This window comes from Myripristis murdjan, chromosome 6, assembly GCF_902150065.1.
Source record: "Myripristis murdjan chromosome 6, fMyrMur1.1, whole genome shotgun sequence".
Classification (NCBI taxonomy): Eukaryota; Metazoa; Chordata; class Actinopteri; order Holocentriformes; family Holocentridae; genus Myripristis; species Myripristis murdjan.
The window spans coordinates 146,755-173,575 of record NC_043985.1 but is presented as its reverse complement, the minus strand read 5'-3'; the positions used below and the strand labels follow the sequence as shown (position 1 = coordinate 173,575).

Here is a 26,821-nt window from a genome sequence, read left to right as displayed (position 1 = left end):
GTACGGCAGCGGATACTTCTGTATCTTTTGCCTGAAAATACAGCCATTTCTGAGCTTTTTTAACCAGGGCAGAGATATGTGTAGTCCATGACAGGTTCTCTGTTATGTTGATTCCCAGGAACTTGAAACTGCTCAATTGCTCCACCTCAGCTCCATTGATGTAGACAGGGTTGTGTGTCTTTGCCTCCTTTTTTCTAAAATCAGCTATCAGCTCTTTGGTTTTGCTGATGCTGAGCAGTAGGTTGTTTTCTGTGCACCATTCTGCAAGATGGTTGATTTCCTCCCGATATGAAAACTCATCATTGTTGGAAATCCGGCCGATGATGGTGGTGTCATCCGCGAACTTCACAACAGAGTTCTCTCCATGTCGGGGGTTGCAGTCGTGGGTGTACAGCGTGAACAGGAGGGGGCTGAGCACACAGCCCTGGGGCGCTCCGGTGTTGAGCACTAGAGTGGAGGAGGAGAGACTGCCAATCCGAACTGACTGGGGTCTGTTTGTGAGGAAGTCCAGTATCCAGTTGCAGAGAGTGGTACTGCTGCCCAGAGTGTTCAGTTTTCCAATCAGCTTCATGGGGGAGATTGTGTTGAAAGCTGAGCTGAAATCAACAAACAGCATTCTGGTGTAGGTGTTGCTTTTCTCAAGGTGAGTGAAGACTGAGTGGAGAGCAGTGGAGATGGCATCCTCTGTGGATCTGTTGGTTCTGAATGCAAACTGCTGAGGGTCCAGACTGGCAGGGATGTTGTTCTTTATGTGCTGGAGAACCAGTTTCTCAAAGCACTTCATCAGGATGAGGGTGAGTGCCACAGGGCGGTAGTCATTTAGATCAGACACTGCAGACTTTTTAGGCACAGGGATGATGGTGGCTGTCTTAAAGCAGGTGGGAACACTCTCCTGTGCGATGTGTTGAAAATGTCAGTAATGACATCTACTAGCTGGTTGGCACATGTTTTCAGTACACGGCCAGGGATGTTGTCAGGCCCAGCAGCTTTACTCATACTCACTTTCAGCAGAACTTTCCTCACATCCACCGTGGATACTGACAGTGGCCGGTCCTCTGGAGGCGGAGTAGACTTTACAGCTGACTCCCTGTTGAGGAGGTCAAAGCGAGCATAAAATGTGTTTAGCTCGTCTGGTAGCGTGGCTTCACACATGATGGGAGCGCTCCTGCTTTTGTAGCCTGTCACACTTTTGACCGCCTGCCACAAGTCTTTGCTGTTGTTGGTGTTGAGGTCTCTCACCAGTCTCTGCTGATGCCTTCGCTTTGCCTCCTTGCCTCCTTGATGCCAGCTTTCAGTAGGCTTCTTTGTCACCTGACTTAAAGGTAGCTTTTTTGGCTCTACATAGAGCTCTCACCTCTCCATTCATCCAGGCTTTCTCATTAGGGAATGATTTAACTGTCCTTATTTTTACCACATCATCAGCACATTTGCTGATGTATGATGTCACTGATGATTATATGGTATGGGTAGCAGCATCTTTGAACATCTGCCAGTCTGTGCATTCAAAACAGTCCTGTAGAGCTGCTGTAGCTTCACCTGTCCACAACTGTTTTTACAGTTGGTTTGATCCTTTTTGTCAGCTGGATGTGGGTAGGCAGGAGAAGCAAGGAGATGTGGTCTGACTGGCCAAAATGAGGATGAGAGAGGGCTCTGTAGCTTCCAGGAACATTGGTGTAGACATGGTCCAGTGTGTTGTTTCCTCTGGTGGGGATGTGGATGTGCTGGTGGAATCTTGGCAGAACAGTTCTGAGGTCTGTTTGATTAAAATCCCCAGCAACAATAATAACAGCATCTGGCTGTTTTGTCATGTGACTGCTGATGACCCCATACAATTCCTGGAGTGCATTTTTTGAATTTGCATCCGGTGGAATGTAAACAGCAGCAACAAACACACTGGTGAATTCTCTAGGCAGGTAATATGGCCGACATCTCAGCAGTAAAAACTCAACGTCAGGTAAACATTTTCCATCCACTCTGACTGCACCTGAGCACCAAGCATCATTGATGTACACACAGAGTCCACCCCCTCTCGTCTTACCGGAGTCTTGTGTTCTGTCGGCCTGGAACAGGCTCCTCCCGTCCAGTGCTAAAGCCTCATCCGGTATGTTGTTATGAAGCCATGTCTCTGTAAGGATGAGAGCACCGCAGTTTCTGATCTCTCCCTGCTGGGTCAGACTGAGCCTTATCTCATCCATTTTATTTTCCTGCGACCGGACATTTGCCAGGAGTAGGCTGGGTAGTGGGACAGCCTTGGGTCCAAGCCTTCTTAGCTTATGTGTTACCCTGGCTCGTTTCCCTCTCTTCCTGGGTCGACCGCACCGCTTGCGATGACGTCTGATCCGAATGTTTTGGTTGTCGGATCTTGAGATGCCGAGAGCAGATATCGTCTCAAGGTCCGCGGCACTCAATGCAATTTTTGCACTTCCTCTTCTGATATTGACGAGTGTATTAGCATAGCAACCACCTAGCAACACCTTAGCAACCACACAAAACACCATAGCAACTGCCTAGCAACGCCCTGGCAACCATCAAGAACACCATAGCAACCACCTAGCAAAAGCATAGCAACCATCAGGAAAAGCATAGCATCTGTCTTGCAGTACCTTAGCAGCCACCCAGTATACCATAGCAGCTGGCCAAAGACATCCTAGTGGCCACTGAAAAGATGATAAAAACTGCCTGTAAAATACCTTACGCACAATAACCGCCTTCTAGCCCTCCAACAACACTGCACAATCTACAAACAGCATAGGGCTGTTTGTAGATTTTACCACATGGCCCTGCAGCTGCAAGGGTGGCAAGCACTTTCAAAGTTTCTACAGAAACTTTGCAAAGTCTAGTTTCTTATTCTTATTATCCACAATTTTCCTGGAGCGCTTCCGGGGTTGTGGGTGAAACATCTGGTTGACTCGGGCAGAATGCGGAAGTAGCTATTTGTTTACGTTACGGTCTCGTCTTTTACAACATTAGTTAGCTCGCTACTTTGTGCTCAGCTCTGCCACCTCGGAGCTGAGCTCCGCCACCCCGGAGCTACTACAGTGACGCACTGCAACCCACAGGATGGACCGCAGGTTAATGAAGCCCGGGGAAGACAGCAAAGATGTCTCTTAAACCGATGATGTCGGCGCTGACAGGATTCGGCATGCCTATGTAACCGAGGGGCACAATAATGAGGCTAGTTTATTTGACATCGCCACCTGAGGTTAAACCCCCAAGAAAGACTAACTACAGGAAGATATGGGTTTCCCACAGATAGTAACACAGAGACATGGATTTTGGCTGGCGGACGGTTTATTAAACACTAGTTAAAAACATGGGTTTCTTGGACAGTTTATTCATCACCACAAAATATAGACAAGCTGTAAAAGACAAATGTTGATGTCAACTTGCCCGGCGCTAAAAAGACGATAGACAATTAAGGCAATTAAAACACCTCCAAACCATGAGGGCACCAGAGATGCGGGGGTGCACCCTTAAGTGCTACCCGGGGGGCCCGGACACCACACACACACACACACACACACAAGTGCTATCACTTACACACAGCAAAAACACACAATAACATAAATGGCAGTGTAGTAGATTACAGGCAAAACAGCAGTGGCTATGACCCCTAAAATGACAAAGCAGATTAGAAAACCCAGTTAGTACATGTAATTCAAGACTGACTAATTAACTGAGAGTTTTTAGATTGATTACCTCAAAAAATGCAGTATTTGGCAACCCAGATCTGGTTCCAGTCACTGCTACCTCAAGCAAAGCAATTTCAGGATGTTCAAGGCAACTGCAGTATGATAAACCATTGTTATACATCACAGCCAATATATACATACACGCGTAAAAGTGAATAAACTACAAAGTCACTTTTACCTCTATAGATTTACAACTCCCAGTGCCTTTCCTGTGGTGGGCTCCAGCACACAACAGCTACCTAAATATATATATATGTGAAATGTATACAATGTTAACAATCACCTGTTGCCATTTGTTATCCTAACACATTAAAACAAGCCACTGATCATACCTTTCAAACAGATTATGCCGCCTCTACTGGGCTTGGCCAACAGGTTGCTTACAGTGCCTGTAGTAAAGAGGTCAAAATGGTCAATGAAAGTCTTTAAAAGTATTCAACAAGGTGAAGACAGAGTCAGCTTAAAACATACCTTCTGGAAGACTAGTCTCTTCCCTAGCCACACACACAGGACCAAATGCATCAAGAGTGAAAACCTGAGTGCTACCTATATACCAGCTCTTAATGAGACAACAGTCCCCAGGTGTGTGCCTGCAAGTGAGGGAAAAACAGAGGGAGGATCCCCATGAAAAGGCCTACCTACCACACCTACTTTACATATCAATATCTCCTAGACCGTTTATGACATACAGAAAAAAACGTCGGAAACTGGAGAAACACTGGGATTAGACCGTCGTGAGATAGGTTAGTTTTACCCTACTGATTTTACCCTACTGCCATTACGGTAACTCCGTAGGACTACTGCCATTTCTACCGTCCAATAACAGAAGAGTCACCAATGGTGCAACCGAAAAAAATCAGACGGTTTCTTTATCCAACCACTAACATTAAATTCATGAAACAAAACTTTACCAAACGTAAACACCAGTTACCGCCAGCCAGCTTCAATTTTATCGAATCAAATCTTGCCTAAACTACTACTTCCGCTGACGCACCGGAGGTTTGGAAAAAAGTTAGGAAATTACTACTCCTCCCACAGTTTCGAAGATACCTATGACCTTATAATTATATGACTTCTGTATATTACTGGAGGTACCATGGCAACAAAAACCCAAAAGAACCAGGTCACATGACCCATCCACAATGAATGGTCAAAACTTCCCAAGGCTCCAGAGTGCAGAGCTTTTGACCTGCATCCACGCACCAAATACGAAAAATGTGCGTTTTGCGGAGAAGAAGCGGTGTGTCAATTTTCAAACCAACCAGACTTTGAGATTTCTCATAATTCAATTTTCAAATCGCGATTTTGCCCTCATTGAAAAATAATGGGGAACCGGCCGAGACCCGTGCATTTTCAAAGCCTCATAGCTCCCTCATTCTTTGGCTGACAGACTCCATTCAAAGCTTAAACAGGTCAGCAGAACTTCAACTTTATGTGTGTCATTTTCAATTTTTCATGTATGTTTTAGTTTGGCATAAAACACAGTTTAAGTTTGGAGTCATTTTTGAGCCAACTCTGACTTTTGAATGGGTGTGTATTGTGTGAGCTACAGTGAGAGACATCACAGCTAGTGTAGCAGCCCTGAAAAATCGCCTACAACTTTTGTCTTGCTCTCCTGGCCACAATTTTCACTCCACATGCATAATTTCTTGGAAAGTAGTAGGAAAAATAGTTCTGCTTTGAAAAATGTAAATACAAAAGGAAATTAGCTTAAACTTTTTACACTGTGACACTTAACGAGGCAGGAGTGCCAGCTCTCTCCCCCATAGACTCCCATTATACCTGGAACCCACAATTTGGGGAGAGAAGCAGAAACACACACTTTCTTAACTCGCCGAATCTCGGGCATTTTGGGGAGTTGGCAAATAATTTTGCCAACTCAAGCCCAAAGCGTTACCTTTCTCATGATACCTTTTATTTTGCGCTCGGACTTACTGTCACTGAGGAAAAAGCATTTGTTTGACCTCTACTTTTAGGCGCTTCTGTGCCAAGTGCCACTGTTGCTCATGCTGTGTGCTCACACACTTTTTCACTCTAGGGTGGACATTTTTGGGAGTTGGAAAATAATTTTGACATACTTTGAAAGCCCAAAGCCTTATCTTTCTCATGATACCTTGTATTTTCAGCTCGGACTTACTGTCATTGAGAAAAAAGCATTTGTTTGACCACTACTTTCAGGGGATTCTCTCCCAAGCTCCACTGTCACTCATGCTGTTTGCTTCAGTTTGCTACTCCTCCCGCAGTTTGGAGCACACTAATATGCCCACACACAGAGGCCAGACGCGCACCCCCCAGTAACAGCCCCCCGGTGACGGCCCCCGAGGCACTCTCAAAATTTCTGCGAGGGAATTTTCTAGTACATCTTCTCATTATTATAGCGAATTTCAGTTCGCTACTCCTACCACAGTTTGGAAAAAACCTATGACATTATTATTATGAAAACATGTTCAGTCTCAGTCAGGACGAGTGTGCTATGACTTCTGTACATTACTGGAGTTACCATGGCGACAAAAATCCCAAAAAACTGCGCAAATGTCCCATCCACAATGAATGGCGCAAATTTCGCAAGGCCAGTTCTCCTACACCATCGAGAATACCTCAACACAGTCGATGTCCGAAATGTGAGACTTGGTCAGATCAACTAGCCTGCAAATTTTGGTTGCGATCGCAGTTACCATGGCAACATAAATCATGGTTTAAGTTTTCAAAAAATCCCATAGGAAATGAATGGGGAGCTCGGAGCCACACAACTCTTTTAAAATTTTAACGTAAAAACATGGTTCCAACGTTGTCTGAACCAGAATCCTCAGAACTAATTTTGGTTTGGTTTGGTAATGTTAGGCGTTACCATGGCAGCAAACATCGCGATCAAAGTTTTGCAAAAATCCCATTAGAAATTAATAGGGACTTTGAAGCCACATATCTCGGTCATACGGTTACACAGAATCGCGAGTTTAAAGTTTGACACATTTTCCCTTTTTTTCAGGTTTCATTGTGTGTGTATGTGGAAGTCGTTAAGCTAGAGTGGGGCTCTAACTGACAGAGTGGGGAGCTGGGGTGAGGATTATCCAAAAAGATAAAACGTAAATCGTCCTCACTGGCACATATTTTGAGGCACGCACGTAATTTTTTCCAAAGTGGTAGAGATTTATGTCCTCTCTCACACAATGCATCTGCTTTTACCATGAGACCAATAGAATTTGAATGGTGAGCCTCTAAAGACAACATGCCCCTTAATTTTCCCCAATAGGCTTCAATGTTATTTTTCAAGAGAAGAACAGAGACATTTCTGTTTTTCACTGTTTTTTACATCGCTCTCCTGTCCACATTTTAGACCCCAGGAGCACAAAAATACACACAGTGCTTCAAGAACCCCTTGTGACGCACAGCGTCTGCTCGGTTTTCTGATAGGAGTTATCGTTTAGGCACAAATTGGCCCAGAGTAAGTGCTTCGCCAAACACAAAATCTGCTCTCTGACCGACATCTCTGTTACGTTGCCGAGCAACATAAGTGCACTCTACATCAGTGTTTCTCAACCGGGGGTCTGCGGACCCCTAGTGGTCCGTGGTGTAATTGCAAGGGGTCTGTGAAAATAAAATATCTTTTCAAAAAGATTCTATGACATTTATAGAAATAAGATTATTTTACTCAAATGTGCCGCGGCACCCGGTCAGGTCTGGTCTGCCGGATCTGACAGGTGCAGCTCCGGCTGTCAGTTGGACCTTTCTGAAGAAGGAGGAAGTTACCTCCGAAACTGTCAAGGTATATAAACATCCAATGTCTGATTAAAATGAACAAAAAGCGTCTTTTAGTTAAACGGAAGACATGATGAATGTATTTGAACTATAATGATTTATGATGACGTCGGAACATGCCTGTTGTTGTATTTCAACATGATGACGTGCGACCGGGGGCAATCGCGCTTGGGCGCATTTGGGAATGTTCGGAGAGCCTGCCAGGGAGAAAGTCCCCTCTCACTGACACAGAGATACACACGCGGCTCTGTATCTCTCCTTTTCTGTCTCAAGGGCCACTAGCACTGCAGGCAATGCATCCCAGCACTGACCCCAAACACCAATGTAAGTCCATAGCAATGACCCCAAACACCCTAGCAACCCCATAGCAACCACCCTAACTACCATAGCAAACACCTAGCAACGCCCTAGCAACCGCCAAAACACCATAGCAACTGCCTAGCAACACCCTAGCAACCATCAGGAACACCACAGAAACACTCTAGCAACCACCCAGAACACCATAGCAATCGCCTAGAAACGCCCTAGCAACCACCCAGAACACCATAGCAACTGCCTAGCAACACCCTAGCAACCATCAGGAACACCATAGGAACAACCTATCAAGGCCCTAGCAACCATCCAGAACACCATAGCAACCGCCTATCAATGCCCTAGCAACCATCAAGAACACCACAGTAACCACCTAGCAACATCATGGCAACCATCTGGAACACCAGAGCAACCGCCTAGCAACACCCTAGCAACCACCCAGAACACCATAGCAACCACCTAGCAACCATCAAGAACACCATAGGAACCACCTAGCAACAGCATAGCAACCGTCAGGACAAGCATAGCATCTGGCTTGCAGCACCTTAGCAGCCACACAGTATACCATAGCAGCTGGCCAAAGACATCCTAGTGGCCACTAAAAGGATTATTGGGTTGGTTAAACTGCCAGGAAAATACCTGGAGCACAGTAACTGCCTTCTAGCCCTCCAGCAACACTGCACAATCTACAAACAGCACTGGGTCTGTGCCCCGACCACGGTCCGCCATTTGGTGATGCCCATACTGTATGATTGCTTGGGTCTTTCTAGGCAGGTGGCAGAGTACGTGAGCGGTTCGGAGCGGAAGAAATAGTCGCACCAAACTCACGCAGTAACGGCTATTCGCTCGCACGCCCCGCTCCAACCACCCCTGTGGCCCGCGCCTCGCACCGAATCGCTCACCCCAATTCCTCTAAATACTGCTCCACTCCGCTCCGCAATCGCTCCGCTCATATTACTATTAATGATGATTCTGGGTTACAGTACAATAGGTGAACAGGCAGTCAACAATAGGCTAACCCATAGCTAACTTAGCCCGCCCACACAAGCTGCACAGCAACATAAAACAAGTGACGTCTACGTTAACGTTAGCTAACGTTACCATGGTTACAATAAGGCTAACAGTTACCGGTATTCCAACAAGACCATCGGATAACGTTAGCATGACAACACATAACTTACCTGTTCCGCAGGTGAATCTGTGATGTGTCTGTGGTCTGTGCTCTGTGAGGTCCCCGCCTCGGTGCTAACAAACAAAAGTCTAACGAATAATCCGGGATTGCTGTGTCCAGTCCAGTCCACTACTAATAAAACAAACCTTGACTCAGTCATCGAGCTCCAGCGCTTATGAGAGAAGTCCTGAATCACCCAACTTATTAGCTAGCTTAGCTAGTACTACCGGTAGCAGTACAGCTGATGCCTGTATCACGAAGCAAGCTCAGTTTTCCCTGGATCTCTCAGACCTAACCGGCTACACTAATGGAGATCATGGTGATTGGGGATAACCGGTATCACGACGCTGGTTATCAACTCGCTCAGTCGATCCAGGTTTGCCTCATCAAGAGCTGTGAACGCGCACGTATAAGGGGCGGAGTCTGAGGCAGCTGACCAATCACAAACATGAGCAACAAGGAAAAACACACAGCGTGTTTCACGGCGGATGAGCAGCGTGTTATACTGGAAGAGTATGAGGAGGGAAAACAAAATTGACATAGTAAATTTATATAGTAGCCTAGCGTTACAGACTCGGAACACAATTGCTGACTTGACAGTGGATTATAAAGCTTTTGGATGGCATTACCACCTACTGGCCAAACAGAACAGTCAGGTAAGTTTCAATTGTCTAACATTCTAACATTTCAATAACATGTTCAAGTTATTGAAAAGAATAACGTCAACTCTTGCTCTGTTGTGGATCAATATCTATAGATGGTGTGGTGGCTGGTTTCTTCTTGACAGATAGCTCTGGCAGAGAAACACTAGACCTAGTGTTCAGGATTAGGCAGCTAAGTTTATAGATTTCTAGCAACTTGGCAGTTTGCAGTGGATGATAAAAAGCGCTTACAAAACTTGCAAGAATATATATATATATATATATATATCTAAAAGCAGGGAGCAGGGGTAATTCACCACTCGCTCCGCACCGGAGTGATGGAATGGCAATAAAGAAACCCGCACCACCGCACCGCGTTAAATAACGACGCACCGCTCCTCGCTCGCTCCAGCTCCGCATCGCTCATGTACTCTGGCAGGTGGTAGGGTGTACTCGTTGGTTGCTAGGGTGTTGCTAGGTGGTTGTTAGGGTGTACATAGTGGTTGATAAGGTGTATCTAAACAGTTGCTAGGACTTACTAGGTGCTTGCCAGGGACTGTTTCTAGATGATTACTAGAGAGTACTAAGTGGTTGCTCGTGTGTACTACCATGGTTGCTTAGGTGATTCTAGGTGGTTGTTAGGGTGTTCCAGATGTTTGCTTTGGTGTTTCTAGGCAATTCAGTTCAATTCAATTCAATTTTATTTATACTGCATGAAATCTTAACAAAAGTTATCTCAAGGCACCTTCCAGAAACCCCACAGATATTGGCCAAATCCATGGGCCAAAATCTCCCCCAAGAGCAAGCACTGGGTGACAGTGGTTAGGAAAAAAAACCTTTTAACAGGGCCAAAAACCTTAAGCAGAACCTGGCTCTGGGTGGGAAAGAGACAGAGAAAGACACACACACACACACACACACACACAGAGAGAGAGAGAGAGAGAGAGAGAGAAAGAGAGAGCGAGAGAGAGAACGGGGGAGGAGATTGCAGGACATAGAATGATGCAGTGGTGATAATAGCAGTAACAACAATACTAATAGTGTTGCAACAACAGTAGTAATCATAATAGCACTAATAGCAATAATAATACAACTTCTGATGATAGTAGTAGTTGTTGGAACAATGATAGTGAGTATAGTAAGAATGATAATCATAGGACTGATTGTAGCGGGACTGAGTAATACTAGTAACTGGAGTAGTAATAATATGACTAATGACAACTAAAATACATATGGTAAAAATAGGTATTGATCAGGATCATGTGGGGCGGGGCCTGAAAGGCTCTGCCTCCCATTGTACTTGTGGAGATCTAGGAACCACAAGTAAGCCTGCATTTTGGGAGTGTGTGCTCTAGTGGGATGGTAAGGCACTATGAGCTCGTTAAGATAAGATAGTGCCTGACCATTAAAGGCCCCATGGCATGAAAATTGTTTTTTCATGATAGGGAAGGTCTTGGGGCCACATAAATACTGTCCCATGCATTAAACCTGTGATAAATGGAGAAATGTACACAGCCCGTTCTTTGAAACTCTCCCTTTAAGACGAGCGGACAGCACTTCTTCCTTTCTGCGATGTCACACATAAGGCTACGCCGCCCACTTAAACTAGCCAGCCCGCCTCCGTTCCCCAGGTAACAAGGTAACAAGTTAGTGACATGTCGAAGAAACATTGTTGCGCCATAGACGGATGCAAGGAGACAAATGTTTCATTGAACAGTCTTCCAAAAGAAATGCACGTTAGAGACCAGTGGCTGATGTTAATTCCCGTTTACCGGTGAGTACTGTTGAGCAGGGTAGGTTTCAGTTACTTGCCTGTGATTGGCCCGACCATATGTCACTCAGAAAGCAAGCAAGAGGAGCTGTGAAACTATATTTAGCGGACCACAGGTACTCAAAACCACAAATACATCTTGCTAGGGATATCAACAGTTAAAATAAAACCCTGGAAAAGTGTACCGCATAGGGTCTTAAAGGGCTTTGTAAGTGAGGAGGAGGATTTTAAATTCTATTCTGGATTTTACATGGAGCCAATGCAGAGAAGCTAATATGGGAGTAATATGGTGTCTCTTCTTAGTTTCTCTGTATCTTTTTGTTTATATATAACTGTGTCTGACCATCTTTAGGCATTGTCCTTGATGCTGGTGATGGTGTGACCCATAATGTACCAGTCTATGAAGGCTATGCTTTACCTCATGCTATTATGAGGTTGGACCTGGCTGGTAGAGACCTCACTGACTACCTGATGAAGATCCTTACTGAAAGAGGCTACAGCTTTGTCACAACTGGTAATTCAAATACATAAACACAGTTGGGGAATGGTGGGAAATTAAGTTTTTTTGCTGCTCATCCATGAGTATATCCATTACTCATGACCCACGTGTCAAAACCACTGATATAATTGATCCTGTGTTATGTTAGGAATTCTCCCTGACTCTCTCATACTCTCCCCCTCTTTCCCTGTCATCTCTTGTCCTCCTCCTAGCTGAGAGAGAGATAGTTCGTGACATCAAGGAAAAGCTATGCTACGTAGCTCTGGACTTTGAGAATGAAATGGCTACTGCTGCCTCCTCCTCCTCACTGGAAAAGAGCTATGAGCTGCCTGATGGTCAGGTCATCACCATTGGTAATGAGAGGTTCCGCTGTCCAGAAACACTCTTCCAGCCGTCTTTCATTGGTGAGAAAATTGCAATTTTTATCATTAGCATGATAATCATGGCTGGGTGGGGAGGTGTGTGTGTGTGTGTGTGTGTGTGTGTGTGTGTGTGGGGTGGGGTGGGGGGGGGTGAGGGGGGGGGGGGGGGGGGGGGGGGCATGGTTAGCATGCAGTCTCAACTTCACTAGCACCAATGCTGTCCTCCCTTGCCACCCCCAATGTCATTGTTGCGGTAGCACGTCGACAATGAATTGGACCTTGGCGTTTCAAACAAGCAGTGGATCCTAACTGAAAAAAAAATCTTTAAATAAGTCATCGTTGAATCTCTGATAAAAGCTGCAAGGTCAATTAGGAGCACCAAATTAGGCTGCTGTAATTAGCACCATCTTCTAGGTTAGGGCTATTTTTCAAGATTGAGAGTGAAACATTTGAAACATTTATAACCAGTAACAAAATGTTTTCTACCACTTTGCTTGATTGATACTATGATCATCACAGATGTTGCTGAAATGTTGGTTAATGTGATAAGGTTCCACCAGAGCAACAATATCACATCACGTACAGGGTATATTATGTGTATTTTTGTGTATTTGACTGAATATCTATTCTTCTGTCAAAGAATCATGTTTCTCCTCCCCCAACTAGTTGCTCTAGATTTTCTCTTTCTCTTTCCCTCCCTTTCAAGGTATGGAGTCTGCAGGCATCCATGAGACTACCTATAATGGTATTATGAAGTGTGACATTGACATCCGGAAGGACCTGTATGCCAACAATGTGCTCTCAGGTGGTACAACCATGTATCCTGGTATTGGTGACCGCATGCAGAAAGAGATCACTGCCTTGGCACCAAGCACCATGAAGATCAAGGTAGATGGAACACCCACTCCAACATATGCTTGCACATACAGTACATAGTGTATTTAGACCAATATTGGCTTTGAAAGACTTATACTCATAGAAATATTAGATCATAAAGTTTCATCTGTATCAGACACGAAACAGGTTTCTTCTTACCTTACATGTTTCGGCGGTAAGCTTCCGCCTTCATCAGAGGTGTCACTAGATGGTGTGTGACGTGTCTTATCAGCTGATGTTACGCTTAGAGGCGTAGCCTACCTGTCAAATTTGACAGGTCGGCCACGCCTCTTGCCGTCACTCCGCTGCTTGAGTACGCTGTCCCAGGTTGTGGAAAGCATGTAGGCCCCCTCGTCCCGGTTCATAGTGGTTTGCGCTCGTTTTCTGATCTCCACCGCCTCCATTATCCAGCGCTGCTGTTTGTTGTCTTGAGTGCGGATGACTTTTGTCTTCTCCCAATCCATGATGTGGTTTTCCCGTTTGCAATGGTCTGTTATTGCCAAAACATGTAAGGTAAGAAGAAACCTGTTTCGTGTCTGATACAGATGAAACTTTATGATCTATATAAAGTGTAGACACTATGAATCTTCACGGGTCATAGAAATATTTTTAAACTTAAGATATTGATAGCTCAGGTTTTGTACTAACATTCAGTATCTTTTAATACGACGATTGTCATCTTTCCAAAAATTAGGGATTAGGATTTTGTGCTTAAATTATTGGTCAAGTTAATACATTACTGGGTTTTATTAGATATTGATTAAAGGCAGAATGAGTAGGATTTATCATTTGCAGTTTGTAAACCCAACATTTAAATTTGGCCCTTCCTCCCTGGCTAAGCTACCAGCAGTAAGCTTTTGTTCCAAGGATGGCCATGGAATGAAATGCCTGCCCAAAGCATAACGTCATCATCCAACGGAAAAAAAATTGGCCTCTGGCACCTACCTGCGCAACAGAAAACAGGCCATCTCAGCATTGCTCTTCATCCTCATCCACTCCCTCAGGGTTTGCCAGCAAGTGAAATCCAACCCACGATTCACTCACATTGTGGACCAAGCTTTGTCCACTTGGGATTTTGCCCTGCTAGATTTCTTTTTTACCACAGCCTGTGCCCATGATTTTCGTAGCTTCCTATCAGATGTGGTGCTGTTGATCTGGCAGTGAGTGCTGTAACTGGATTGGAGCTACAGACCAACTGGCCAAAGACAGAGGCTCAAAACTGTCCCAAGCACAGCAAAACAAAACAAACAAACAAACAAAACAAAAAACACAAGCAGAAGATAGGGTCTCTGTAGATATACACACCAACACACACTTCAAGTGACTTATAAGTGATCACTGAGAGTGATTATTTTTGTATGATTGTATAACACTCATTCTGCCTTTCAGTGCAATTTTTATTACATTTTCAAGCATTATTACATTGTCAAGAAATTATTACATGATTCAAGGCTCAAGGTTATATTATTTGTACCCATAAATAGATTTGGTTTGCAGTGAGTGAGTTGACCTCCATTTCCACACACAAACAACAGCTCAAGGACAAGACATAACAGACAAAAGTGACAACAGTGCTCAGTACTAAAAGGGGTAACCCTCAGTAAAAACAAGATAAAATAAGCCATCAGAATCAGAATCAGAATCAGAATACTTTATTGATCCCCAGGGTGAAATTACTTTTTGTTGCAATAACAACTCCCACTCAAAGTGTAAAGTAAAAAGAGCAATTAGTCAAGAAAATAAAGAAAGGAATATAAATATAAATATAAATATATATAGAATAAAAAGAAAGAAAAAATATATGTACAAGTGCAAACATGGACAGGAGTTATTTCACTATAGGTTATTGCACCTAAATATGGTATTGAATATGGATTATTGCACAGGTTATTGCACATAAGTATGGTATAGAATATGGATTATTGCACAGGTTATTGCACATAAGTATGGTATAGAATATGGATTATTGCACAGGTTATTGCACATAAGTATGGTCTTGAATATGGATTATTGCACAGAGGGAATTTGCACAAGAGTTTGTTTCGGGGGCCAACCCACTGACTCAGTGTCTGACACTCAGAGTGAGGAGTTCTACAGTTTGATGGCCACAGGCAGGAATGATTTCCTGTGTCGCTCTGTGGTGCATCGTGGTGCGATCAGCCTGGTGCTGAAAGAACTCCTGTGTCTGACCAACACGTCATAGAGCGGGTTGGACACATTGTCCAGGATGGCTTTCACCTCCGCTTGGCTCACAGAGTGCCTGCCAGTCTGTGACCTCAAAACACCCCTGCAGTGTCTCATAAGCCTCCTCTGACCATCTCCTCACTGTCCTTGTGGTCGCAGGCTGGCTCTTCACCAGAGGCACATAAGAGGGTCTGAGGTGCACTAGATTGTGGTCTGACCTGCCCAGCGGGGGAAGGGGAGAGGAGCTGTATGCATCCTTCATGTTGGCATACAGCAGGTCCAGTGTCTTCTCCTCCCTGGTGTGGCAGTTCACAAACTGTGTGAAGCTGGGTAGTGTTTTGTCCATGGTCACATGGTTGAAGTCACCCGAGATGGCAATGAATGCACTCGGGTGTTGAGTCTGTAACCGGGCTATGGCGGAGTGGATGACGTCACACGCCGTGGTCGGGTTGGCGGACGGAGGAATGTACACAGTCACCATAACAACATGAGAAAACTCCCGCAGCAGATAATATGGACGGAGACCAACAGCAAGAAGTTCAATGTCCGGGCTACAAATGCGCTCTTTAATAGTGATGTGCATAGGATTGCACCACTTGTTGTTTACGAGAATGGCAAGCCCACCTCCTTTCCGCTTACCGCTCCCGGCGCAGTCCCTGTCTGCCCGGACAGTTTGGAAGCCACTGATGGAGACGTTGTCGTCGGGGATGTCCTGGTGCAGCCACGTCTCCGTAAAGCACATAAGACTACACTCCCGGTACTCCAACTGATTCCTGGCTAGCGCTGTTAGTTCATCCATCTTGTTAGCCAGCGATCTCACGTTGCCCATGGTGACGGTGGGGAGACTCGGTTTGTATCTCTTACTCTCCATAAGTCTCCGCTGTCTCCTTCTTGTTTCTCTTCTCCGCTGGTTCTTCTTTCCTCTGCAACCCCGGTGTGTTCTCCTCCAGATCTCCTCCGGGATGTCTGCAGATCTGGTCGCTATGCCGGCCGGCTTCATAGCGATCAGCTGTTCTCTGGTGTAAACAAAGCGGCCGTGTGTTTGCTGCGCCCGGCAGAGTGTAAAAACTATAGGGGAGACTGGGGTAAGATGAGCCATTTTTCATATTTAGGATCACTACATCAAGGCAATCATAGTTTTGTCACTAACTAATATATCTGCATATATTTCAGAATGTTATGCATCTCTTCAAACAAACAGAATGAGTGTAAACATAACTGTTTCCATAATATAGCATGTCCAAAAAAGTGGTCTCGTGGCACAACTTACCCCGTGTATGGAGTAAGTTGAGCATAGGAGCGGGGTAAGTTGAGCCATATCCCTAGCCCCCCCCACACCTTCCTCCCCACCTCCATCCCACCCCTCCCTCACCTTCTCCCTCCCTAAATAATCCCTAAAAGTCACTTCTTCACATTCATGTGTATTTTTATGTATTAAACACAATTCAACAGGTACAATAAACAGCTGTTCTAACATGCCTTAAAGTGCGCTTGGGAAGAGAAAATTAACAGCTGTGTTTTTGGAAAGAAAACACTAGAACACTAGTTTCTTGGTGTCCTTGCTGACAGTAAGGTCAGTTATGAACATATGAACGTAACACATTTGAACATTGAACCAAAATACACTTACCCCATACACTTAATAAGTAATTAATATTTATTATTTTATTTATTTATTTATTCCTTTATTCATTCATTCATTCATTCAATCAATATTTTTTTAATATTTAAGACATTTAGGCTACAGCCAAAATACACTTATTAAGTGTATGGGGCTCCGGCTCAACTTGACTTACTTGACTTAAGCCCTTTGCTCCTCTTGGGTGCATAGGCCACTGACAAATATCCTCCATTTCACTCTGTTCGTAGCTTTTTGCTCAAGCTCTCCCCAGTTGTGCCCACTCTCCAACATTTCTGCCTCTACACTTCTTCTCCAGCTGTTCCTGGGGCGGCTCAACTTACCCCTGGCCAAATGGCTCAACTTACCCCAGAGCTACCATTTTGACTTTTTTAGTCCCCACAGCTAAAATGGTGCACTTTTATGCTAGGTTTATGACCTCATGTTGTAGCTCATAGATACCACAACTGATGTATAAAACAAATTTAAAATGATCTGTTTTGGTCTTAACACAATTCTCATGAAACTGATGATAGACTGAATTCACTTTCAAGAGTAAAAAATGTTTTTTTGGAAATAAATGTCTAATCACTTCACCCATGTGGTTCTTACCTTCACAGACTCCATGAAATGATGCCTTCCTCTTAAATATTTGGTCAAATTATCAATGTTTTTTACCGTTTCCTAGCAACAGGGGGTGGCTCAACTTACCCTTTGGCTCAGCTTACCCCAGTCTCCCCTACACACTGCCAGTAAAAAGACTAAAACTCTCTCCACCAGCATGTTCGGAGAGGGAACGGCTTATTAGGTAGCAGGAACAAAGTACTCGAGTAAGTAAGTTAAAAAAGATAGTTAAAAAATAGGAAAAAGTTAGAAAACGAGTAGGAGCGCTTGCAACAGGCTGCATGTACGGTCGCACATGCACACTAACTTGCGCGCATCAGTAAAAACAAATAAAGGAAAACAAGACAGAAAATGTGTAAAAGTCTATAAATAATCAATAAATAACACAGGATTTTCCCCCGACAACAGTGAGTTGTTGATCATACTGATGGCTACTGGGACAAAGCTGTTTTTATATTGTTTAGTTTTACAGGCTGGTACGTTATCCAGCCATCCTCTGTACCTGCCTGGTGTACAGGGATTCTGGGCTGAGTTGCGACTCTCCTATCAGCTTACTGGACCATTTCAAAAACTGGTTGAGGTTATTTCTGTTTTTTAGAGACAGGTTCCCAAATCATGACACCAAACAAAAAGATAAAATAGATCCAGCAAAAGCACAACAAAGATAAACGCTTATCAAGGTTCTGTTGATGTGGAAAGAAGACGATTTTCTCAGACAGAACAAACGCTGGTGTCCCTTTTCACACACAGCTTCACAGTTTTAATAAAAGTTCAGTTTAGAGTCAATTATTGTTCCAAGATATTTGTAAAATTGGACACACTTCCTAGTTTGACCCTTTATGGTTGTGACTTTGTTTGTGGACTTTCTCTTTGGGAGTCAATAACCATGTCTTTGGTTTTAGAAATGTTCATCTGAACAAACGTCTTCACACTATTTAAAACAGTCATCAAGGACAGAACCATGGTTTGTCTCATTGTCTTGCAGCAGACTGACAATAACAGTATCATCCGTGTACTCCCTTTTTACACACAGTTTCACAGTTTTAATCAAGGTTCAGTTTAAAGTCAATCATTGCTTCAAGATATTTGTAAGATTGGATACACTCTCACTCTTAGTGTCCTGCTGGTTAGAAAGTCCAGAATCCAACCCACAAGATTATTACTTAAATTAAATTGTTCTAAAGGCTCCTTGATTAAGATGTGGGTTTGAATTGTATTAAAAGCAGATGAAAAATCAATAAATAAAAGTCTAGCATGTGTCCCCTTCCTTTCCAGATGTTTAAAAAGCAAATTTATTGTGACTGTGACTGTCAAATCCTCTACTCCTCTAAGCAGCCTAGACAAACTGCATGGGATCTAGGTCATGCTCAGTTTTCTGTGAGATTTCATACCTCACCCATTTCTCAAAAGTTTTCATGTATGCGCCCAAAGACATTAGAACATTAGAGATAATATATTAGATGCAACAACAGGCCTATCATATTTTTTGGCTATTTATTTAAATACATTTGTTAAATAACGTTTTAAATGGCATACAGTTATTTGACCATTTGATTATAGTTATTTTGAATCGTATTATATTTGAATTAATTTGAATTGATATGAAGAATTTAAGGATCCAGTACATTGACTGATAAGCATAGACGGCATAAAAGGCACGATATTCCACTGATGCATCTTCATAGAATTCTTCATCTTCATAGAAAGTCTGACTCTCATCGGATGGCTGTAGGAGACCTCATCAACAGGCCCTACTATTAGAGATCAGTATCATAGGCCCTAATGACCCATGTGTCACAGACAACTTCATAGAACGAACAGAAAAGAGAAAATTATCTTAGACATTATGACGGTTGCAAAGGGGTGTAAAACTTCTCATAAATTTCCAGAAACCTTGCAGAAACTTTCCATGGGAAGTTAAGCTAGGGAATTTTGGAAATTTTGTATTGTCATAGGCAGACATGCATGCAAACTAATTCAAATTTAAACAATGACATTTGTGACTTTCATTTATTTGTGGCTAGAACTTTAATCAATTCTTTCATTGAACAACCAAAAAAGAAAAAGAAAAAGTGAATGTTGAATGTGACCGTTAATTGACTGTAGTATGCAGGATTCTAGAAATGATCTGTGCATGTGATGGAGGAATGCACAGTACAGGGCAGAAACGCAACTGAATTTGCATTAAATCTGGTTGTTTTCTCTTCAACTATATTTAATTTCCCTGGTATAGGCTAACCTGCAATTTTGCAAATTTCTAGTTTATTCCTGTTAATTCCTATATATTCATGTTAATTCCCATATATTCCCATTAATTCACAATTTTCAAACTTTCCAACTTTCCCGTTAATTCCCAGTTTTCAAAGTTTCCAACTTTGAAAATTCCCGGAATTTTGCCACCCTACACACTATCCATAGCAAAAATCCAAAACCAAAAACCACAGGTAAAGTGTAGAAAATCAAAGCAAAGCCAATTGTTCTTCATATTTAGCATGTAGGTGCAACTTGGATCTCTATAATGAATTTCTGCAACTGTCCATGGTTTGTGGCCAGTGCATCTGTGTGTTTCCCACTGTATCACACAATGCTTGTTTGTCCACAAAAGCTTCAGCCAGGCCTATAGTCTCTTTTTTAAGGAACTTGGGAAGTCACTCAGGTCCCTCAGAATAAATGTTCTGAAACATTAGAGATAAATCTGACGACCACACTGCACAGAGGGGTCCCAGTGTCCCAAGGCACTTTTCCTGCCATTAGCAGGACAAGTCAAGAACTGCATTAATTTAGGGCATGCCACCTGTTGGACATGCCAGCTGCAATCTAATGCAGCTGGCATGCCCTGGCATGGCTGAAATGGCTGGCATGGCTGAAACTTGCACATGTTTGGACTGGGGCTCTTTGAAGTCATGGTTAACCAGGCAAGTGTTAAAAAAGGAACAGATGCTTACTAGCAAGTTGCAAATCTTTCCAGCCTTTCAAACAACTTTACAAGTGTGCCATAACACCAGATTGAGCTTGTGTGAACAACAGTGCACATATCTTTCCTCTGGATACAGCCTTTGAAATGGGGTTACACATCTGCTAGTGGCCCACTCATGACAACAGCAATATCATTTGTCTGTGCCACATTTTATATAAACCAATGTACACTCATTGGCCACTTTATTAGGTACACCTGTACAATCAAATCTCATACAAATGTTCTGCTATAAAGTTTACTTTTATAATGTCGATAATGCTCAAGTTTTCCTTTTGTCACAGTAATAGGGTGTTTATTCAATTATATATTTGGTATTGAGCTCATAGTTAGTGGTGCTGTTGTACTGGACTGCATTTTATTGAGAAGGGTTCCTGTTACTCTGTCCCCCTCATGTATATAAATAGGGAGGACAAAAAACTAGAAACACCTCTCAATATAATGTAGTCCAGTACAAGACCTCTGCAAACTTCAACCTCAATAATAAACATATAATTAAATTACACATTCTCCACAATGTCAGTAAAACTGAACATTATAAACATTATACTTCATACTTCATGGGCCCTATCTTGTGCCACCCGCTACCCGCTGCCACTACCCGCTACCCGCTACCCGTGAATTGCGCATTTAGGAGCTTCTGCTATCTCTAAATGGTATCTTGCACCCACGCTACCTGCTATACCTTATGCCGACTCCATATTTGCGCCTGGAGGTGTGTCCGTGGGCGTGTTTTATGCGCTATCCCTAAAATTGCTATCTTGGCACCTGGCACACTGACGCCTATACATAATAAAGCGGGTAGCGCAAGTGTTTTACGGGTAACGGCAGGTGTGGAAGATAACAACTTTTTGCGGGGGAGCGCCTCTTGCGCAATGCTAAATCCTCAAATAACAGGTTTAGATAGGGCCCCATATGTCAATAAAAACTGAACATTATAAACTTTCTTAAAAAGGTAATATTTATGCAACAGCTGTTATATTGAACTGCATTAGACTGTACAGGTGGACCTAATAAAACGGCCACTGAATGTATATACCACTATTTTGGAGCTGTTACTGCAACTATACTACTAGAGACAGCATATCAAATTACTTATTTGGCCAATGCTCGACAATGCTCCTTCACTTTCCCCTCATGGACATATCTAATGGTGCAGTCAAATCTAAATATTCCCACATCACTCCAAATCTAGATGTAATATAACGTGCAAAGGAAAATATTTTATAATAATGAACAATGATAATAAAGACAGGGTGACAAAACAAGAGCAAATGCATCAGAATGTAAGAACTATATAAGTGTGTGTGTGTGTGTGTGTGTTTGTGTGTGTGTGAGAGAGAGAGAGAGAGAGAGAGAGCTTTATAAAGATGGAATTGAAAATGAATTGAAATTCAGTGCCCTTGGAAAAGGATTAAAGCTTTGGGATGAAAATCATGGTTGACTGTACAAAGGTAAAAACTTCTCTAAAATTAATTCATCCTCAGTCAATCATTTCTTGCTCTTTAAAACACCATTTTTTCATAATAATTTTGTAGTCCAGCATTGTTGCTTAATGACAGCTGTTATTTGCGTCTACAAAATCAACACATACGTAGTACATAAAAGTGTTCTGGCTGCCACTGTCTTGGGTAGATTATAATAGCAAACACTTTGTCAGGGTCCTAGGGCCAGCTTTTCCTGTGCATGTTATAATTTTAAGGAAGCTAAAGAGCCACTGGATGTACAGGCTTTAACCAGCATTAATCCCTGATTTTCTCTCTTTCTTCTTCCTATCTAACCCATCTTTCTTTCTACCTCTGTCTCTCCTTCTCCCACATCCATGTTTTCCTCCTCTCAGATGATTGCTCCCCCAGAGAGGAAGTACTCTGTGTGGATCGGTGGCTCCATCCTAGCCTCTCTGTCCACCTTCCAGGCCATGTGGATCAGCAAGGATGAGTACGAGGAGGCTGGTCCATCAATTGTGCACAGGAAATGTTTCTAAACTCCATCTTGGTTTGATCACTGTTGTCATCCCTACATTCTCTATCTCACAGAGCTGCTCTTTCCCTCCTGTGTCAGCATGTTATTTCAGTCTGACTCTTCTGGTATTCCGCTGATCCATCATTGTGTCCCTTTCACTATTATCACTAAGCCGGGAAATGTTGCTCAAATAAATGAAGTTTTGCCTTTTCATTCCACTTGCCTGTGTCCAAATACTGTAAAACGACTTCTCATATGTTTTTAGAAGGAGCCCCAGACATATTAACATTTGGATAGGGATTCCTAGCTGAGAACAGTTTGGCCAGGTTTTCATCTACAAGCTTCCACTTGGGTTGATTTATCAAGGATTTGTGGGGCATTTCCGTGCTCAAATAAGAGAAATCGCAACAGTCCTTGTTTTACCAAGGTGGGGCAGTGCAGGGTTGTGATGGTGAAATCAAAGAAAAGAGGTGCTGCTGAAAACTGCATGTGCAGTTAAAGGCATATAGAGGGCCAAATGTACTGAATGGAAAACCAGCACATGAGGCAAGCTTAGCCATGGACAAACTGTTCATGAAGAAACTATGAACTACCAAAGACATATATGATGAAAACACTGAATTAAATTCAATACATTTCATTCAGAATCAGGCATAACAGATAGCAAGCTAATGAAAGACCAGGGCAGATCATTTGACTGGGAAATGAGATTACACAGATGGTGAACTGCTGATGAGATTAAAACTAAAAGAAAATCAGTTGATTTGAGTCAGTTATCAATCAGGTATTATATGTAATTGGCCAGTGAACAGCCAGTAGGCATAAATTTGCAGACTAGGAGATGAAGGCCTGTGATACAGTCTGATACAGTGATACAGCAACACTGATACAGTCTCAAAGGGCTTCATCAGTCCCACAGCCTGTCCTGTCACCAGGACACACTAGGGTGTGACAGTGCAAGATAGCTGGAAAAGGCACAAATAGCATGTTCTGGACAGCAGTTTAATTTTTTTTTTTTTTTTTAATTTTCTAGTAAGCACGGTAGTAATTGGCAATAAGGTAATGTCTTCAATCAAAAATCAAAGTCCAAGTGCCAGCTTATACATTACGGGGGGGAAAGGGTTCTTTTAACTACTCAACAATTTTCCAAAACTTCTCAACATCAAACGTCAGTTTTTTCTCCTTTAAATGTGTCTTCTTTCATTTGAACCGGTCATGTTATTGGGGCACATTCCTGAATGCCAGCAGTCTGAATCAGTTCATCCAGCTCTCTGTCCCTCTGCTCCCTTTGTTCTGCCTCTTGTTAAGTTTTCCAGTCCTGCTGTAATTAGGTAGGAAAAGCTCTACTACGTAAGATTTTGTATTTTTGCAAAACAGCACCCCTACAGTTCCTGAACGCAATTTCCCTCTTCCACCACTGCCGTACATGTGCAATTGTTTACAAGTTGAAGGAATAAGAACAATTGTTGTATCAGAAATGAACACTAACATAATAAAATGAACTAGACCTGCAAGCAGGTATGAGCGGGGTACAAGCCCCGCAAAAATTGGCACACAGTCTCACTATTGTATGAGAAACTACTGCCCCAAGTTCCGTGTAAATCGGACCAACAATTCCTAAGATATAAATAAATGAGCATAACAGCGCCACTTCACGGCCGATCACACCAAATTTTGCACAGACCCTCAGTGTCTTATGGCCCAGTTGTCCGATAAATTTGGTGTTGATTGAAGATAGTGTTACAGAGATATAAAGCACTTCCTGTTTTGTTTAGTAGTTGCTCGATACCATTTTCGATACCGCGGGGATTAAGGAAAACAACAAAACAGCAACCACACACTGAAACACTGCATATATAAGTTCATTTCAAGCTTTTGGTCATAGACCCTCTTCAGGCAGGTATGTCTGAAGAAGGCTTGCAATAAACTTATATATGCACAGTGCTTTAGTGTGCGGTTGCTGTTTTGTTGTTTTCCTTAGTCCTTTTCTAAGCGTATAGCTTACGGATGAGCGGTGGCTTTTTCTCACTGTCTTTGATACTGCGGGGATAAAAAAAAAAAATGACAAATTTAAAAAGCATAAAAAATATTTTTATTAAAATGAAAACTCAAAAAATAGCCTTTTCAATCAAAAAATTAAAAAATCACATTTTGTTTTCACTCTGTGCAAATTGCAAAAATAACCCAAATAACATAATTTTACAACATTTTAACTTATAGTGCAAAAATAACAATGACATATATTTTAGAACTACAAATTTACTACAAACTGCTAAGCATTATTTTTATTGACATAGTATTGTTTTATATGATTGACATTTTCTAGAATTGTGTCAACGGCGGCTTTGCGCATGCGCAATTCATTTGCTGCCTGGATGCGGAGTGGTGAGGGTCTCCTCTCTGCTCCTCTCCTGACTGCAGCTGCCTGTGACTGCCGCTCGAGGCTTGAGGCTCGAGGCTCGAGGCTGTGACCGCCTGTGAGAACTTTGGGGTGGGGGAGGGGCTCGCGGTAGCACTCACTGCTCGCTGAGAACAGGAACTGCAGAGGAACGATATGTGCTTTCATGTCAGTCTCCAAAATACTAGAAAAGTCTCCAATAACACCAGGAAAAGTCGCTAGATTTGTCGCTAGTCGCTTTTGACAAAAAAAAAAAGTCACCATGGGGAGTTGGAAAGTCGCCAGATTTAGCAAGAAAGTTGCCAAGTTGGCAACACTGGCCAAGTTGCTGGAGCTCTGCCTACTGGGCACTGTTTGGCATGCGGCGCTGCCTGTCGAGTGCGCGCGACGTGCTCGTGCACTGTAGTATTGATACTTTGGCAAATTAATATCATATCCAGATACGGCCTTTTAGTATCGATACTTTTCAGAGTATCAATATTTTTTACAACTCTAGAGGAAAGTCCTGCTGAAAGTGAATATGAATAAAGCTGCTGGGCCTGATAACATTCCTGGCCGTGTACTAAAAACATGTGCCAACCACCTAGTAGATGTCATTACTGACATTTTTAACATATTGCTGTCACAGGAGAGTGTTCCCACCTGCTTCAAGACAGCCACCATCATCCCTGTGCCTAAAAAGTCTGCAGTGTCTGATCTAAATGACTACCGCCCTGTGGCACTCACTCTCATCCTGATGAAGTGCTTTGAGAAACTGGTTCTCCAGCACGTAAAGAACAACATCCCTGCCAGTCTGGACCGTCAGCAGTTTGCATTCAGAACCAACAGATCCACAGAGGGTGCCATCTCCAATACCCATTAGTGCTCTCCATTCGGAACCAAAATAACTGTTAAGGGGGGACCACTCATTAACAAACTTCTCTAAGGTTCCTTTCATTACATGAAATAGCTTTTCATAAGGAATAATTGATAAGAGTTTATCATACCAGATTGACGGCTTTCATAATAAGACTCTCAAAGGTATTCAGTTTACAGCCACTTCTATAATATGGAATTGAATTTAGATAACTCCTAACTTGTAGATAACGATAAAAGTGAGTTCGAGGGAGATTGAATATGGAGGACTAAAAGGGACAGAATGAAATAAATAAATACATCTTTAAATAAATACTTAAAAGTGTCATTAATTAATTAAAATGGGAATTAAATAAATAAATGTGTCATTAAATAAATAAATGTCATTAAATAAATAAATGTGTCATTAAATGTGTCATTAATTCATTAAAATACCAGTTCATTTAATGTAAAAACATATATATAATTATTTCATTATTTATTTAATTATTTCATGGACCGGTGTTGCAGTGCTTCATGAATTAATTTTATCTGTCAAACTCACCCATCAAAGTCAGTGGGCGGGACTAACGTGAATCTAGCCCAATCGATTGCTTAGGTCTGAAGCCTGGAAGTCTGCCGGAGCCGGAGGAGTTCTGCTGAGAGCCTCTCCAGTTAAAGCTACTGCTTCTCTGAGTAGTTCTGGGCAACTTCTCGACATTTTGTGGCTGCACCTATCTAGCACGCATCGCGCACCACAGTAACATTTGCTCCTGCAAATTCCCCATTTGCTTGAACCGAGTAAAGGTTGCGCCACCAAGTGTGTCAGAATATCAAATCAAATCAAATCAAATCAAATCAAATCAAGCTTTATTGTCATCAAGCTACACATACAGCAGTAGTGCACACAAAATGAGATAGAGTTATTCACTTGGGATCCCCGAGTGATGGTAAAGTCAGCAGTTTAAAAGTCTAACAGCTTTCTGGGGGAAGCTGTTGCTCATTCTAGCGGTTTTGCTTTTCACCGTTTGCCTGATGGCAGCAGTTCAAAGTATTTGTGGAGCGGGTGAGAGGGGTCTCTGACAATGTTCAGTGCTCTACTCCTGCAGGGATGGGATGTTTCCATGGAGCCATGTCTCCGCAAAAG

At 42.8% G+C, this 26,821-nt stretch overlaps 1 protein-coding gene across 2 annotated transcripts in view; it reads left to right on the top strand.

The window, feature by feature from the left end:
- LOC115360238 (actin, alpha cardiac muscle 1-like) overlaps positions 1-22,622 on the top strand; it is a 54,660-nt gene extending 32,038 nt beyond the window's left edge. For both annotated transcript variants that reach the window (XM_030052989.1, XM_030052990.1), the window contains exons 6-9: positions 11,696-11,857; positions 12,055-12,246; positions 12,911-13,092; positions 22,321-22,622. In XM_030052989.1, coding sequence (XP_029908849.1) covers positions 11,696-11,857; positions 12,055-12,246; positions 12,911-13,092; positions 22,321-22,464 — 680 coding nt within the window. In that variant the 3' untranslated portion in view covers positions 22,465-22,622. The remainder of the gene's footprint in view (positions 1-11,695; positions 11,858-12,054; positions 12,247-12,910; positions 13,093-22,320) is intronic.
- Positions 22,623-26,821: the final 4,199 nt, after the last annotated feature.